General features: G+C 51.9%; 2 protein-coding genes across 3 annotated transcripts in view; both read left to right on the forward strand.

Annotated features, from left to right (window-relative positions):
* Positions 1–10,171, forward strand: part of Per2 (period circadian regulator 2) — a 46,184-nt gene extending 36,013 nt beyond the window's left edge. Inside the window, exons 19-23 of the mRNA XM_041650315.1 lie at positions 1,256–2,061; positions 3,353–3,539; positions 4,392–4,584; positions 5,283–5,433; positions 8,073–10,171. Coding sequence (XP_041506249.1) covers positions 1,256–2,061; positions 3,353–3,539; positions 4,392–4,584; positions 5,283–5,433; positions 8,073–8,201 — 1,466 coding nt within the window. The 3' untranslated portion in view covers positions 8,202–10,171. The remainder of the gene's footprint in view (positions 1–1,255; positions 2,062–3,352; positions 3,540–4,391; positions 4,585–5,282; positions 5,434–8,072) is intronic.
* A 3,727-nt stretch (positions 10,172–13,898) lies between these two features.
* Positions 13,899–15,568, forward strand: Hes6 (hes family bHLH transcription factor 6). 2 transcript variants are annotated; one of them, XM_041650222.1, is made up of 4 exons: positions 13,899–14,087; positions 14,165–14,251; positions 14,336–14,417; positions 14,650–15,568. In XM_041650222.1, exons 1-4 carry the CDS (start codon positions 14,007–14,009, stop codon positions 15,060–15,062), a joined length of 663 nt encoding a protein of 220 aa, XP_041506156.1. In that variant the 5' UTR covers positions 13,899–14,006; the 3' UTR covers positions 15,063–15,568. The 2 variants fall into 2 exon arrangements, with proteins under 2 accessions (XP_041506156.1, XP_041506157.1); XM_041650223.1 differs by having other exon boundaries at positions 14,336–14,377; positions 14,650–14,929.
* Positions 15,569–16,886: the final 1,318 nt, after the last annotated feature.

The following is a 16,886-nucleotide window of genomic DNA, read 5'->3' on the forward strand; positions in this document are numbered from 1 at the left end:
GTGGTGGCCTACTGTGGGCCACACCCTTAAAGAAAACATGCTCTCCCTCCCAAAAGCAGTCAACTGTCCGTAGCTCCTCATTAGGACCGGAGATCCATTTGAACCCCTTCTGCCTCCATGATTGCCTGGCTTGATGTTGTGCAGGCAAACACAGCTGCTATAAGTTCATGAGTATAGTGGTCCAGAAGACCTGTTTTGTCTAGTCCTGCCCAACTTCTGGCTCTCTCAGTCTTCCCATCCCCCTATTTGATCTTGTTCTCCGATCCTTGGGGTAAGGTTTATGTAGATGCCCTGTTTGTGGCTGAGCACTCCACTGAGTCACTCCACTTAGTTGTGAGTTTCTGTGTTAACTGCCAGACAAAGAAACTTCTGATGATGTCTGAGAGCTGTACCCGTCTGTAGATACAGAGATACGAATTTGGAGGTCAGTTTGTTACTATATATATTTAGCAAAGCAATAATAGTAAGTTTATAACTGGGACCTGGGATCTCACCAACATGGGTTCTTGGTCAAATCTGCAGTATCAGACATACCTTTCCTCCTGTGGAGGGGACCTTAAATCAAATCAGAAAGTCGTGTTTGAGCCGGGCGGTGGTGGCGCATGCCTTTAATCCCAGTACTTGGGAGGCAGAGGAGGCGGATCTCTGTGAGTTCGAGGCCAGCCTGGTCTACAAGAGCTAGTTCCAGGACAGGCTCCAAAGCCACACCCTGTCTCGAAAACCAACAACAACAACAAAAAGAAAGTGGTGTTGGTTGCCCCCAGAACATTCATGCCAGTATTGTGCCCAAGGGCATTTCTTACCATACTGGTGATTATGGTAGTTCATGGCTAGATTAGACTGTTGGTAGCGTTCCCCCCAACAACCTACATAGCACCTCCTAGTACTGTGAAAAGTAGGCAGCAGGGAGGAGGCTTCCTGATCCATTTCAACTTGATTTCTCCAAGGACAAGGGACCTTTAAGCCCCTCACATGAGAGAGGACGTGGGACTTTGAGGGGAAAGAGAGGACTATGACCTATGAGTAAAGATGCATCTACAAGTTGGTGGAATTTGGTTTTATGAAAAGCCTCTCATTTTACGTCTGTCAGTTCCCCTCACTGGCTGTGGATTGAGAAAAACCAAGTGTTGTCTCCAGGTCTGTGGAACTGAGAGGTGCCATCAGTTGCCTGACATCCTACACTCTCTCTGAGTAGACGCAGTAGGGCTTGCAACTACTTTGCAATCTTTACTCTGGTTGTTTTTCTGCATTTTAGCTACCCCAGGACTAAGAAATACTTCTGGCGTGGAGTCATCTTGGAAAAAAACTGGAAAGAACAGAAAACTGAAGTCCAAGCGTGTCAAGACTCAGGACTCTTCTGAGAGCACAGGATCTGGGGGACCTGTATCCCACCGTCCTCCTCTCGTGGGCCTGAATGCCACAGCCTGGTCCCCTTCTGACACATCCCAGTCCAGCTGCCCCTCTGCGCCCTTCCCTGCCTCAGTGCCAGCTTACCCTCTGCCTGTGTTCCAGGCACCTGGAGTAGTATCCACACCAGGGACTGTGGTGGCCCCACCTGCAGCTCCCCACTCCAGCTTCACCATGCCTGTGGTGCCTATGGGCACCCACCCTGAATTTGCAATGCAGCCTCTGCCATTTGCTGCCCCCTTAGCTCCAGTCATGGCCTTCATGCTGCCCAGCTACCCCTTCCCACCAGCAACCCCAAACCTGCCTCAGGCCTTCTTCCCCAGCCAGCCTCACTTTGCAGCCCACCCCACACTTGCCTCTGAAGTAGCTCCTGCCACCCAGGCTGAGTTCCCCAGTCGGACCTCGATGCTCAGACAGCCATGCGCTTGTCCAGTCACCCCTCCAGCGGGCACAGCAGCCTCAGGCAGAGCCTCCCCACCGCTCTTCCAGTCCCGAGGCAGCAGTCCCCTACAGCTTAATCTGCTTCAGCTAGAGGAGGCACCTGAGAACAGCATTGGAGCCATGGGGACCTTGGGGACCATAGGGACAGCAGTTTCCGGTCTGGAATGCACGGCTGGCACTTCTTGGGATCGGCAGCCAAAGACACCTCCAGCTGTAAGGATGCCGTGCTCTGCCTCCTTCCTTCCAGGCAGTAGGCTGGACCGCACGGTGGTCAGCGCACACCCTCATATCGGGGCTTCTGGATTGGGTGCTTCCTGCCAGCCTCAAGGCCTGGGTTCAGGCTACGGTGACTTTTCTGGAGTGTGCGATTCAAGGTTATGAGGTCCTACCATGAAACATTCTTTGAGCCCTGTAGGGAGCACAGGAAGATGGCAGATAAACAGATGAGGGGACCAGGAATAGTGTGTGACTGTGGGGTGCATTTGTGAGCCTCACATCTCTAATGAATCCTAAAACTACTTTAATTTTGGGGAATGCAGTGGTAGTGCACACCTTTAATCCCAGCACTTGGGAGATAGAGCTAGGTGGATCTCAGTGAGTTCGAGGCCAGCCTGATCTACAGAGTTAGTTCTAGGACAGCTAGGACTGTTGTGCAAAGAAACCCTGCCTTAGGGGAAACAAAAGTGCCTTTAAAAAACAAAACCTTGAGACAGTTTTTATCCCTGGCTGGCCTGTTTGCTGTGTAGACCAGGTTGGCCTCAAACTCAGAGATCTGTCTGTTTCTTCCCTGAGTGCTGGGATTAAAGGCATGCTCTTGCCTGGCTAGGCTTCAAAGTTTAATGAAGCCCAGCATGGGGAAAGGGGACAGGCTCCAGCCTGCAGTGTCCAGGAGCCTGCCTTGTGGAGTACAGGCCTCTGGGGCTCACAGAGATGAGGAGGGAATTTCTGTTTTTAGCTCAGAAGCCAGTGTTCTCTGGTGTAGTAAGGACCCTGTCTAGTTAATGGTCTCTGGCCATAACAATAGCCAGAGCCAGCCCCATGGACATTCCAGGGGGATGGCTGCCTTTGCAAGGCGTTGATGCTACTGTTCAGAAAGTGGAGCCGGCTAAGCTGGCAGAGGGTCTCCCAGAGCCTCTCTGCCCTCTTAAGACACTAGAACGCAAGATGCTTCCCAAGCCAAGCAGCTCCACTGGGGCTCAGGAGGCTGAGGAGCATCATGGTGTGTTTCCACTGAGTCCAAGCCCTGCCGTCTGCTGTGACTCTTCTCAGAGGCATATTACATTGGGTGGTGTTCATAGAGTATCAGCGCGACCCTCTCCCCACACCCGTAGCTGTAAAATCTGCTCACCTGATAGGTAAAGAAAAGGCTTGCTCTCCGTGACTGATCTTTGCACAAAAGCCACCCAAGGCATTCCCTTGGCTCCACCTCACCATATTGTGTGTTGTGTGCCATGCTGTCCCTAAGCCTCTATGAGCATCGGTGTCTTTTTTCCTGTTCCTAAAGTGCAACGAGCCCTCCGACACCCAGAACAGTGATGCCGTCTCCACATCCAGTGACCTGCTCAACCTCCTGCTGGGTGAGGACCTCTGCTCAGCCACAGGCTCGGCACTGTCTAGGAGCGGGACCTCTGCCACCTCAGATTCTCTGGGCTCCAGCTCGCTGGGCTGCGACGCATCCCAAAGTGGGGCAGGTATGTTTGTGCTGAGGGCACAGGTGTGTGCTGGCCAGTGTGGGTTTGGGTTGTGTCTAGAAGATTCTCATAGAATGTTCGGTTTCTGGCCATTCTGCATGGATGCAGCGCTGCCTGCCCTACTTAGCAGAGCAGACAGGCCTTAGCCATCAGAATTCAGGATTCTATCTGTTAGCTTCCAATTTCTGTGTCAGTGAAGACCTCGTATCCGTGCCAGCCCTTGTTGGGCCAGTCGGTGGGTTCCCTGGACATTGGTTCAACCTCCTGAGTTGGGTACACATATCCAGACATGACTAACCATCAACTTCTGCTGGCAGGGATCATCCACACGTGCCCTCAAGCCTCCAGGGGCAAACCTGCACATGGCCATCCTCAAAGTCCTGATGCCTTTTCTGCCCTAAAGTGAATGTTCCCTAATCTGCTCACAGGCTTCTTTGCCTATGGGTAATAGCTAGGCATTAATAGACCAGTAGTACCCCTTCTTAGGACACTTCTGTGAGCCTAAAGATAGACCAGAGTCCACAGGCAGTGAGAACTTGGGGCAAAAGTCAGGGTTCCAAGACAAAGCCCTGTCTGAGCTCAGCTTTGCCCCAGGCAAGAATCACCTCCTTGGTGCTGGCAGGTGTCCTGAGTTCGAATCATTGAGGTTATTGAGATTGGAAAGCCTAGGGGAAGTTGGGCCAGCACAGGCTGTCATTACCCAAGGAACCCTGCTCTCCAGACAGGCTCCAGCCTGCAGTAGCCAGGAGCCTGCCTGGTGGAGTACAGGCCCATGACTTCATGTAAGCACATTGTACAAGAGTTGCTTTTTTATGTCAAGGTTGTAACGATTTGCTTTTCACGTCTTTGAAGGCAGTAGTGATACAAGTCACACCAGCAAATACTTTGGAAGCATTGACTCCTCAGAGAATAATCACAAAGCAAAAATGGTCACAGACACGGAGGAAAGTGAACAGTTCATTAAATACGTCTTGCAGGACCCCATCTGGTTGCTGATGGCTAACACAGACGACAGCATCATGATGACATACCAGCTGCCCTCCCGGTAACTGTTGGCACCTCCTGGGAAGCCTGAAGGGCTGGGTAGGAGTTTCCAACACCAGGGTCATCCAGGCAGGAAGGATGTCTTGTGGAACGCTGTCTAGATACAGCAGAGGCAGTAGAGAGATACGAAGCTCCTCCATGATGCCCCCACTGGGCCTGCAACAGCCCGCTTACTGACCTGGGGCAGTTAGAACCCTGGAGACCACCCTCCTGCCAACAGCACACTGCACTTTAGCCGTACATTGTTGCCATGTTGAGCTGTGTTACCTCACCCACCTTCGGGGTAAATGGGATGTGTCTGTCTAAGTTGAAGAAACCGAGAGTCCGGGTGGGTGATCAGCCCATGTCTGTGTTGTTTCTGGACCCGCACAGATCCTAAGTGCAGGTCAGCCTTCGCTGTGAAGCTGCTGAAGCTACTGCCTTTGCAGAGCAGCCCCAGACAGGGGGCTCAGAGAAAGGAGGGGGAACCCTGAGGTTCCTAAAGGCAGCAGGTACTGGTTAAGGAAATCGTGACCTTAGTTATCATTAAGAGAAAAGACTAGAGAATGTTTCCTAAAGAGACTAAGTTAACCTTAAACAAAGTGATTTATCTCAACGGTAATCCTCTGCCACGACATTATTGATATTGAAAAAATTGACAGAAAATGAGTATATTGTCACTTCAATCTGTGGCTCACCTACACCTAACTCTTCATGAAGGGATCTCCAGTCGGTCTTGAAAGAGGACCGGGAGAAGCTGAAGCTGCTGCAGAGGTCCCAGCCCCGGTTCACAGAGAGCCAGAGGCGAGAGCTTCAAGAGGTTCATTCATGGGTCCAGACTGGGGGTCTGCCTGCGGCCATCGACGTGACAGTAAGTTTGCAGAGCCCTACTTCTCACACAGCACTGAAAGGCTGCAGCTGGGGTCAAGCATGGTAGCACATGCCTATCATCCCAGCACTTGGGAAACTGAAGCAGGAGGTTGGAAAACCAAGGCTAACCTACCAGACATAGCAAGCCCTGGTCTCGAGAAACAAACAACAGAACTTCACTGAAGAGAACCCTTGTACTGTCTTCCTGGTTTATCTGTAAATATCACGCTTCTAAATTTGAAATTGATTAAAAAAAATAAGGCAGAAATCCTTAATAAATAAATAAATTTAAAAAATAAAAATTAAAAAAAAAATAAGATACAGTAGAACACATTTGTAGCCAGCACTTGGGAGCCTGAGGAAGGAGGGGCGCAAGTCTGGGTCTCATCTGGACACACAGGGAGAGCTGTCACAGAAAAGAGGAAGAGGAAAGAAAAGGGAGGAAGGGAGGGAGAGAGGGAGGAAGGAAGGGAAAAGGCTCTAGGACACTTAGGTGTGACTCCTTCGAAGGTTTGAATGGCTAGCCTGAACAGCTCACTGAAGGGAATGGCCTCCCTTTCTACCATTCTGATTTCTGTTTCCCAATACAAACATCTCTCCGCCCACCCTGCTCTTCCTGTCCTGGCCCCTGGTCCTTGGAATCCCAGAACTGTATGTGCTCCCCCGGCTTCTGCTGCTACCTGCTGACTCTCAGGTAGAGTGTCCCCACTGCAGTCCAGTGGTATGAGAGCAGCCACCTCCGTCTCCAGGCCATGGCTCTCAGTCTACAATGCTAACAGCTCTGGTTCCTGGGCACCAGGACTCCTCTCTGGCCTCCGGGTTCCCAATGCTCAGCTTGGTGTAGGTTCCCTTGTTGATGTTTCCCACCACTGACTACAGCTAGGGAACACTGACTGTATCCTGACACTCTCAGCTCGCTGATAGAGGCCCACCTTTCCAGGCTGCTAACCCTGGAGCTGTCCAATACGCCTCTCCTACTCCCTCTGGTCATTAGCAGATCACATCACTCAACTTTGAAAAACATGGCCTGCATGACAGGGCAACCTCGCACTGTGCTCTCTGTTCACCCTTCTCCCGGAGACAGATGATAATAGGCGCCTAGGGTGGTTTGAATGAGAACGGCCCCATAAGGCTCCTGTATTTGAATGCTTAGCCATTAGGAAGTGGCACCATTTGAGAAGGATTAATAAGTGTGACCTTGTTGGAGTAGCTGTGGCTGTGTTGGAGAAGAGTGTGTCACTGGGGGTGGGCCATACCAGGCCAAGTCCCCATCTCTCTATTGGCCTTCAGATCAGGGCTGGTCTCAGCTACTTCTCCAGCACCATGTCTAATGGTCTAACTCTAAAACTATGAGCAAGCCTCCAGTTAACATACTTTCTTTAATAAGAGTTGCCTGGGTCAAGAGAGCAGTGACTAAGACAGTCTCCACTTAAATCCCCTCTAGCGGTGCCCCATTCTTAGCCAGAATAAGTGGCTTCACCGTCAAGCTGACCCACCACCTCCTATCTTACCTCCCATTTCCCTGCTTTCTCTTGGCTATCCTGGATCAAGCAGGTAGATACCTGCCCCAGGACCTTCATACTTTCCGTTCCCAGAATGGGATTGTGGGAGTCATCTTTCCTCAAAGGAGCCTTTGTTTTGCCATCTTCTTGGGTCAGGAACTTGAGAGCAGCTTAGCTAGCTGGTTGGTTCTGGCTCAGGATCTCTTGGGAGGGTTTTTTTGATGTTTGCATGCACTGTGGAGGCTAAGGGACAACCTAAATCTACTTGAATGAAGCCTGCTGTCTCCTATTAATCCAGAGCTTGACAGGAGAACTAGAGTATCTGGGCAGTAAGTCCACCTGCCTCTGCTTCCCAGCTCTGGGATTACAAGATCACACTGCTACCTCTAACTTTTTTTTTTTTTTTTTTATGTGGGTTCTAGAGAATGAACTCAGGTCCTGAGGCTTACAAAGCAGCACTTCACCAGCTGAGCCATCCCTCCAGCTCTTTTAAGACAGAGTCTCACACTGTAGCCTAGCTGACGCGGAACTCAGAGCAGTCCTCCTGAGGACATCTGTGTCCCAAGTGCTGGGATTATAAGCATAAGCCACACGCACGATTTGTGAAGCAGAAGGCAAGGTTTGGCTGAGGCTCCTATAATCTGAAGGCAAGAGGATCTGCCTCTTGGGAGGCTCCCTCACAGGCCAACTGGTGCTGGCTGCAGCAGGCCCCATATCTCACTGTGGGTGCTTAGATGTCCGCAGGACGAGATGTCCACAGAACGTTCCTGTCGTGCCCTGAAGGCCCAATCTCAGATGTCTCATGTCCCAAGTCGAAGTACTCTTGAGGAGAGAGAAGTGAGGTTCTATCCGTTGAGGGAGGAGTGGTCTTGACAAAGACTTTGGGGTCACTTGACCACCGCACATTTGTCCTTCGCACTCACGTGCCCTCTTCCGCTTGAGCACATGCCAGGGAACACATTTGATGGAAGTCACTGGTAAAGGACTCATGACTAGGAGCCAGCTTCCTGGGCCAGGGGGTGCCTCTATGATCAGCACCCTCCAGGTCACGGCTACCGTTCCACCTACCTTGCTGAGTGTGAGTGATGGCAAATTGCAGCTGCATTCTTCTTACTCACGTCGCCTTCTTTCTTTGAAGGACTGCGTTTACTGTGAGAGCGAAGGGAAAGGCAACATTTACCTGCCATACGAGGAAGACAGTCCTTCCTTGGGACTCGGTGACGCCTCAGAAGCCAAAGAAGAGGAAAGCCCCAGGAAGGAGGCGTAGACATAGCCCCATCCCCAGCCAGCGATCTCCATTAGATGGTGCTCGGAAGAGACGGGGATCTTCTCATTGTTTCTAATGAAATAGATGTGTACTCACATTGCTTTTTTTTGTTTTAGAAAAAAAAAACCAAGCCACCATAGTTTTCTGAAGGTGTAACAAAACTGTGGGGAGGTTTAGGAAGAAATACGTTTTTGTATTGAAATATAAATATGGAATTTGGGGAATGGGGTAAGATTTGTCATCAAACTTGTCATTGAACTTGGGGGAGACTGAGATCTGTGTGTCATGGAGTTTGCCTCAAGGCCCTCAGAAGTCCCTTGACCTCAGTGAGACCCCTTTCCAGTGTACCAATGTCCACTGGCCCCTATGGGTTGTACTGAGTCATCACACCATGCTGTGACACATAGCTGGGAAGTCACATGAAGCTCTCAGCCAAGGGCCTGGCTTTCTAGAACTTTCCCACAGTGTGACTGTATCAGATGGAGGGCTGCTTTTTAATCTAAATTACTGTGCAGTCCTGCTGCATGCTTGTTCACCCACCAAGTGGAGAGGACATCTCTGCAGGCCTCCTGGGTGTATTCCGGTAGGTGGTTTGGAGCACAGGGTGGCAGCCTTGGCTTCTGGCCCTGCAGTGGCCAACATTCCAGTCTGATGTGCTTCTGTTTGTAAACAAAGTTGAAATGCCTGCTCTGGACTAATGGAGCTTAGTGATTTCTGTGACCAATGCCATCAGACTAGCGCCCTCCCCACTCCCGTACATTTCTGTGTCGTTCGTGCATACATTTTAGACCGTTACAGCCAGTTTGCAGGGAGGTGTGGTATCAGTCTTGTCACCCTATCTGCATGGTGGCCTCTGCAAACCAGGCTTTGCTGTCGCGGGGACAAGACCATATATATTCTTTGGTTGGAGTCTCCTTGACAACAGATCCCAGCAGAGAGCAGCCATTGAACACAAGAAGGAGGGGCAGATGGGGGAAGTGGCCTCCATGTCCACCTTCAATGTTCTCCGATTTACACGGAGCTCTGCCTCCCCGCTCTACTCCTGGCTGACCCTCTAGCTCCTGTGGCTTCAGGTCTCTGTCACCACATCTGTCTGTGCTGCTGGCTTTCAGATCACTGGAACCCTTGGGGAGAAGGGAGCCTCTCTGCTCAGTTCTGCAAAACACTATACTGCACCAGACATCCAAAGATTATTCCGACAGACTTCTCTTGACCCCTGGTGTGAATGAGAAGTCACCAGGGAGGAGTCATTGACTTAAGAGCAGACAGAGTGCATCAGAAAAAGCAGAGTTCCTTGGATCTGGAGTGGCTGCCAGAACATTGTCTTACTGCAGTTGGTTTTCATAGTAAAGCCATTTGATGCCTGAATATTAACCCTATTTTTCATAAAAACAAGAACTCTATTTTTTTTTTAATTAAGACAACACCACCTTTGACTGAGATAAGGTAGTAGCCATAATTTAATGGACGTTCGGGGTTACAGACAGCCGCCTCCCTTAGCAGTCGGATCGAAAGGGTAGATAGATGGTGGTCTAAGCCTACGCTTGTTCCTTAAACACAAAACTGCCAAAACCTTCTCTCTACTATCGTGAATGTTTACCATCAGCATTATTTTATGATTATTTAATATATAGTCCTCGATTGTTAACTGCTAAGAAGTTGACTTCCTAGGATAATTTTGTGACTTTGTTTACAAGATGCTGAGCATCCAGTCCTGTTTCCTTTAGAGTGTGTGCTTACACGGGTGTCATGAGACTCTGTTTTAAACTGAGCCGCCTTTTTAATGTAAATAAGCTCTCAGAGTTTGTGCGACAGTTCGTGAGCCTTGCCGGACAAGCGGTTTGTTCTTGTGCAAACCAAACGTACCTTCCTTCACCCAGTGCAATATGTTTGTGTGACTGCTTGTGTCTTTTTATGACTTTTTTTGCCTTTTAGAGAATTGTTAAATAAAGCAAGTATATTTTTATTTTCAATTGTATGCTTTGTTTGTTGTGATGAAAGGGATCAACCGAGGACCTCATGCAGATTAAGCGTATGCTCTACCACTGACCTATACCCTAGCACTGTATATATTAACATAACATAGACCAATAAATAGACCAATAAACCAAATAGAATGGCATTGTCAAAAAATGTTATTAAGAACTTCAAAATGGTACATTAAGAAATCTTCAGTCCCAAAAGCCAACTCATCACTCCGTGCATGGTGTTCTTACCTGTGTGTCTCTCATGTGCCCGCCTCCCTGGCCCATTCAAGCCCTCAGAAATTTCCCATCATGCACTTCTAGCCAGGCATTCCACGACACCTCTTTTCTTTTGATGTCTTTTCACCTGGACATAACTTAGCAAATCCACTGGGCTGACCCTCCACTTAGCATGACTCCCAGGCACCAACTCTCTCTTTAATCCTAACCTTTGGCTGGTTGCTTATGTGCCAGCCTCAGGACTGAGAGCAGAGAACTCACATGGGTACCATGCTAGAAAAGTCTTATATACCCTTCGGATCTGTATGTAGGCATCACTGGGGCACAGGCCTCCTACCCTGGCTATTCCTGACTGACAGCTTGTGAGAACTACTCTGAAGAGGCCTGCTTCCCTTTCCTCTCTCCATACCAGGGTCCCAGGGACCTGAGCAGAGGGACAACATGACACTGGGCCTCATGCTCAACTTGGGGGGGGGGGGTTGGTCTGAACATGCCCCCTGACTGTAAGTGCTGATCCAGCGGTCAGAAACAAAGTTTTCCTGGCAGGTAAGGCTGTTTCACTGACTGAGTCTTTGGAGGGCTCCCATTGTGCCTTGCGGTGTAACCCGAGGGGCAATCCCTCTCCTTTATTTCCAAACCAAAAGGAAATTCTCTTGAGTCTCTGGGCAGATTGCCCACAAAGTACTTGGATGTCTGCAGGCCGGCTGCTGCCTTTGTCCCTCTAGGGATTTATAGCCTGTTATTTCTGCTGCTAACTAGTTACCCTGTGGCCACTACGGCCCTGCCCGGCCTCTACTGGCCTCTGTTCCTGGCTCTAGGGGATCAAAAGGCCCTAATGCTCAGGAAGTCTGCATGCAGGCAAACTTTGAAGGTAGGTTATGATCCAGAGGACAAATGGCAGGAAGTAATAGGTCAGCTGAGGGAGGTAGACAGGAGAGGGGGAGTTTTGTAGGCTCAAGATGGGGTGGTCAAGCTTCTGGAACAGCAAATCTAAGCCACCTGGCCAATGAATTCACTAAAATAAATTGAAGCCGGCTTAGCAGGTAGGACCTCAAGCAACCCCTTTCCCCCAGCCAAGCCAAAAAGCATTTCCTGACTCATACATACCCAGCCCTGTTTCTACCCTCTTTCCTTCCAAGAAGACTGTCCAGTCACACTGAGGCATACCCCCAACTACTTAATTTCTCTTCCCCTCGGTTCTACACGGCATTCTGCAACACACCGCAGCTCACACAGCACTGGACAAAGCCTTGTCATCCATGACGGATTCCCACACCTAGGAATGGGCTACGGTCCCATTTCTCTTCCTGGGTAGCTTTGCTTCCCCTGGAGTTCTTAGTTGGTTTTAATTCCTTGCTTGCAGTTTGCCTTTTGTGGGTCTCCTTTGGCCCCTCACTTCAAACTCTCCAATCAGGGGTCCACTGGTATTTCCAAGAGCCTGTCCGCAGAGACCTTATGCTGTACCAATAGGAGCTATCTTTTGGCCTTGCTCATTTGGATACAGGGAGAAGTACAAAACCGTTTGTGAACTAGGGAGCACAAAAACAAACAAACAAACCAAACAACTACCAAAGGTTGTTTTTGCCTACCTCAAAGTAGTAGAAACTTAAAGTAATTATTTTAGAATCTCCTTTACTTGGAAGCTAATAGCTAAACAGTAGTTTCAAACCAGCTGTGGCTAACTCCACTGGGCTCATTCTCACCCCTACCCCTGTCTAGGAGTCTTACCACTAGGAATGGAGGACTCTCAGCAGCTCCTGGAGGGTAGTGGAAGAGACCCAGGCTTTTTAGCACGTCGGGAATATCCAGATGAGTGGTACTTGACTGGGGGAAGCATCAGGAACATTTCAGAGGTAAAAGTGAGAGAGAGCAGGAGTGGTCACTAGAAGGTGACTGTGACCATCGAACTTCAAATCTCTCAGCTACCTCATGCTACCTGACACCTTTGGAGGCTCCTCTGTAGTAGAGCCACAAGGTGTCTGCCAGACCCATCTTTAAGAGGGTAGAGGTTTTCCCTGCCCAGCCACTCCAGTTCCTGCCTGGTCTTCCCTTCTTGGGAGCCCTTCCAGCCAGGCTGATGAAGACCTAAAGAGAAGAGGCTCCTACTGAAGCGGTGCTTAGTGGTGCCCAGGCCTAAGGATGGAGTACCCAAAGGACCGGTGGGAGCCGGCCCTGTGTTCCAGCTCCGAAGTAGCTGCAGAAACCAAGAACAATGCAGCAGAACCGGGATTCCTAGGGTGCTGCCTGAGGGCGCGTTCTCGCCGCCCTTGCACACCGCCACCCCTCCCGCGCTGAGGCAAGGCCGGCAGATGGACCGACGACGACGCGGGGCTTGGGCGTCTGGCCGACACAGGCGTGCCTGTCGCTGCCAGCGGGACAAAGCCAACGAGACAAAGGCGCGGCCAACACCTGTCGCTCCTGGCCAGGCTGACGCTTTTCTCTGCCGAAGCGGCTGCAGCTGCCAACTGTCACGGGCATCAAGTTACCGGGGCCAGACGGCAGCCTCTGCCTGTAGGGCCCAAAGATGGAAGAGGGAGGAGCCGAGAAGGGCTGGGCTCGGGGCAGAGGTGGGGGTAGAGTAGGGGGACACGAAGGGGTCTCGCGGGGGAGGGAGGTGGGCATGAAAAGGGGTGGGGAGCAGGGAAATGTGAGCCCCGGATGGGGGTGCGGAGGGACTAGGTGGTACTGGGTGGTGAACCAGGAAGGAGAGACATGGAGCTGGAGTTGGAAATAGAGAAAGGCAAGGTAAGTAAGTGATTGGGTAGGTGACTTAGAAAGAGCCCAGAGAAAGAGAGATTGCGGCCAGAACGACTGCGGACCTCGGTATAAGAAAGTTACAGGTGTCCCCATAAGTACACACACACACACACACACACAAAAAAAAAAAAAAAAAAAAAGAAAAGAAAAGAAAAAGAAAACCTCAAAGGGCCAAGGACTGTCCCTACTCCTGCTGCTAGGTTGGTCCCCACTTTTCCCGGACTTTGCACTCTCGCCACCCGTGTCCAAAGCCCCTTCCAGGTCCCCCTTCCAGGGCTTGGACTTGACTTTGGCACTGCCCCGCCCGAAGCCCACTTTGGGGCCCCAGACTGGACTGCTGTTCTCGAGAGGCACTTTCGGTGAATCAAAGGAAGCGAATGCACTGTAGGGATGGATGGGTGAAGGGGTGGGTGGGATGGATGGCGATGCGGACCGAAGAATGGATAGCTAGGTCCCAGCTCACAGGCTGGCAGATATGGGCTCACAACTCAGCAGAGGGAGGTACAAGTACACAAGCAAGACAAGCCCGGGGTCACTGTCCCGGAGTCCCGCCCCTGCGGGAGTGGCAGGAGGTCGGGCTGTGGGCTCCGCCTCGCCAGCTGCCAGAGGCCCGCGGGGCCTGACAAAGCGGGCCACTCTCATTGGATGCGGGCAGCCTCGCGGCTGGCAGCTCCGGCCACGCACAGCCAATCGGTGCATTGACATGTAAATAAGTTGCTATTAAAGGGGCGGGACACCGCGGGCCGGAAGACTCCGAAGAGTTATTGAGGCCTCCCGGCTGCCACCCGCCTAGCAGGGTGGTTTGCACTCAGCTCCCGGCGCCGGGATCCGGGCGCTGCGGACCATGTCTCCGCCCCTGGCGCCCAGCCGGGACCGTGCTGGACACGAGGATGAGGATCGTTGGGAAGGACGGGGGGACCGCAAGGTGCGGACAGGGGCCGCGGGCGGATGGGCTTGCGGGAGGCTGCGCGGGCCCGGGGCTCAGTGGCCCGCTTCCCACAGGCCCGGAAGCCCCTAGTGGAGAAGAAGCGGCGCGCGCGGATCAACGAGAGTCTGCAGGAGCTGCGGCGGCTGCTGGCCGGCACCGAGGTGCGGCGGGAAGGGCGCCGCGGGAGGTTGCAGAGTGCTCGCCGGAGCTCTCGGAGAGACTCAATTCCCTTCCCCTCTGCGCAGGTGCAGGCCAAGCTAGAGAACGCCGAAGTGCTGGAACTGACGGTTCGGCGCGTGCAGGGCGCGCTGCGGGGCCGGGCACGAGGTGAGTGGTGGCGGGGACCCGAGGGCTGGGGTTCTGACAGGACACGCCTGCCAATTAGGAGCGCAGACGCCACGGCTCCCGGAGCCCGGGGCCTGGTCCAAGGCTAGAGCTCCCCCATCACCCAGTAGGACACTCCAGTGTGTCTCCTGCGTGAGTCCCGGATCGTCGGAGTCATAGTAGTCCCTGCTCATGGTGGGGGACGCTGCTCTCTTCTTCCCACCCTCCTGCACAGAGCGGGAGCAGCTGCAGGCGGAAGCAAGCGAGCGCTTCGCTGCTGGCTACATCCAATGCATGCATGAGGTGCACACGTTCGTGTCCACGTGCCAAGCCATCGATGCCACCGTCTCTGCTGAACTCCTGAACCACCTGCTAGAGTCCATGCCACTACGCGAGGGTAGCAGCTTCCGGGATCTGCTGGGGGACTCCCTAGCGGGGCTGCCTGGAGGCCCTGGGAGGAGCAGCTGGCCTCCTGGGTCCCCATTGTCCAGTCCCCCAGGTCCCGGGGATGACCTGTGTTCTGACCTAGAGGAGGTCCCAGAGGCTGAACTAAATCGAGTGTCTGCTGAGGGGTCGGAAATTGTACCTACAACCTTAGGCAGCCTGACAGCAGCTCGCTTGGCCCAGAGTGTGTGGAGGCCTTGGTGACCAACAACACTAACCAGGGACCTGTGGAGGGTGGGCTGCCCTCCGTAAGTCTACTCCCTCCCTGGGTATCAGATGATGGTGGAGACAGCCCACTCTTTTAATGGATGGCTTGCATGCCAATCTTGATGGCCAGCCCCTGCGGTCCCCTAGACCTGTTTCTTGAGGGAATCAACTTCATGGACCCTGTAGCTCTGGATGGGGGGAGGGAGGCTACAGAAAGGAGGGAAACTCCTACAGAGTTGCCACGGCTCCCCCAAATCCTTTCAGGCATTCTGAGGGACTTAGGGCAGAAGTGGTCAATCCTGAGGCTGAACTAAGTGTCCTGAGCAGGGACACCCAGGCCATAAATAGAAGTTCAGATTTGCTGCTTCTGCCAGGAGACCAGGGGAGGCAGGCACATTCCTCAGGGTCACTGAGAGCTGCTCCCTGTTTGTAAGACACTTCAGGGTATGAATTGGGTTGCCGTCAAATGCTCCAGTTGCATTAAATAAAGAGCTTTGGAGTTAGCCGCCGCGGTGTACTGTCATTGATGTGTCAGAAGTGTGATGCTCTCTCCGCACGCAGTTCCTGCCTCCAACACCCGTGAATATCCATTGAAAGCATTTGCCCTTTGTCAGCCAAGAGCACTCACCCTTGTGCTGATAGAGACACCCCCCGCTACCGGGCAGGTCCTCTAGGTTGGTCCACTTTCCAAGGAGTGTGTCCTGGAGGATCCCACTAGCATGGGTTCTGTCCCTGGGCTGTTCTCTCCTGAGCCCCAGGGACAGGGCTAGTGACTAGTTGTCATTCTTTGCCTTGGAAGCCTCTTCCGAAGGCCTGGTTTAAGGTTCAAGAGTATGGTGTGGATGTTAATCTTCCTTAGGTTGTCACTTTTTTAAAAATGCCTTTTGTGCTGGGCAGTAGTGGCACACGCCTTCACTCCCGGCACTTGGGAGACAGAAGCAGGCAGATCTCTGAGTTTGAGGCCAGCCTGGTCTTGGAGAAATAAAGGAGTGTGTGTTTGCATATGTGTATGTTTGCATGCATATGTGTGTGCGCACACATGCGTGTGTGTGTGTGTGTGTGCATGTGTGTGTTATAGGCATGCATGAGGTAGAGGATGATTATTTTGGGGAGTCCTGTCCTTCCCCTGTGGTTTTCAAACTTGGGTCTTCAGGCTTGTTTGGGAAGCCTTTTTGCTATCTGCGTCATATTGTGGACTCGGCTTGTCACTCTTCTTGATCATAGGAATTTCCCCTACAGCCTGTACAGAGACAAGGAGCGCCAAGCCAGTTGTCTTGAAGTAAAAGTGCCCTGGCTCCAGGCAACTTGGGCCTGAGGTTAGGCCAGACCGTAGAGGTTAGAATGCTCAGATAGGAGGAGGAAGCTGATGGTGGGCAGCTAGTATGTCTAGAGCACTCCATAATCAGTTGGCATCAGTCACTGGCACCAATAGAGAGCCTCCCCGCCCCTCTCCAAAGTAGATGGTTTTCAATGGGCTCCAAGTAGGTAGGCTGACATATTAAGGTTTAGGATTGTATTCTGGGTATCTTCTTAGAGACCATGTGCCTTTAAGAGAATCTTCATCAAAAGCTGAATAGCAGTTTCTGGTCCCCAGAGTGTTTCAGCATTTGGGGTTCACTTCTATGCCAGGATAGAGTCCATGCAGCATTGGGACTAAGCTGTGGACAGCTGGAGGAATGGAAATGTTATCCCTGGGGTTATTTCCATCAGCCCAAACTAGGGTAGAGTTCTATAGGGACATGGATAATGGGTCCTCTTGCATGGCTTCTGTCACTGTCTAGAGGCCAGAAGTGCTGTGATGCCACCATTGAGAGCATTGCC

This window comes from Microtus oregoni, unplaced genomic scaffold, assembly GCF_018167655.1.
Source record: "Microtus oregoni isolate MIOR12 unplaced genomic scaffold, Mior012 000004F_ref0000308, whole genome shotgun sequence".
Lineage (NCBI taxonomy): Eukaryota > Metazoa > Chordata > Mammalia > Rodentia > Cricetidae > Microtus > Microtus oregoni.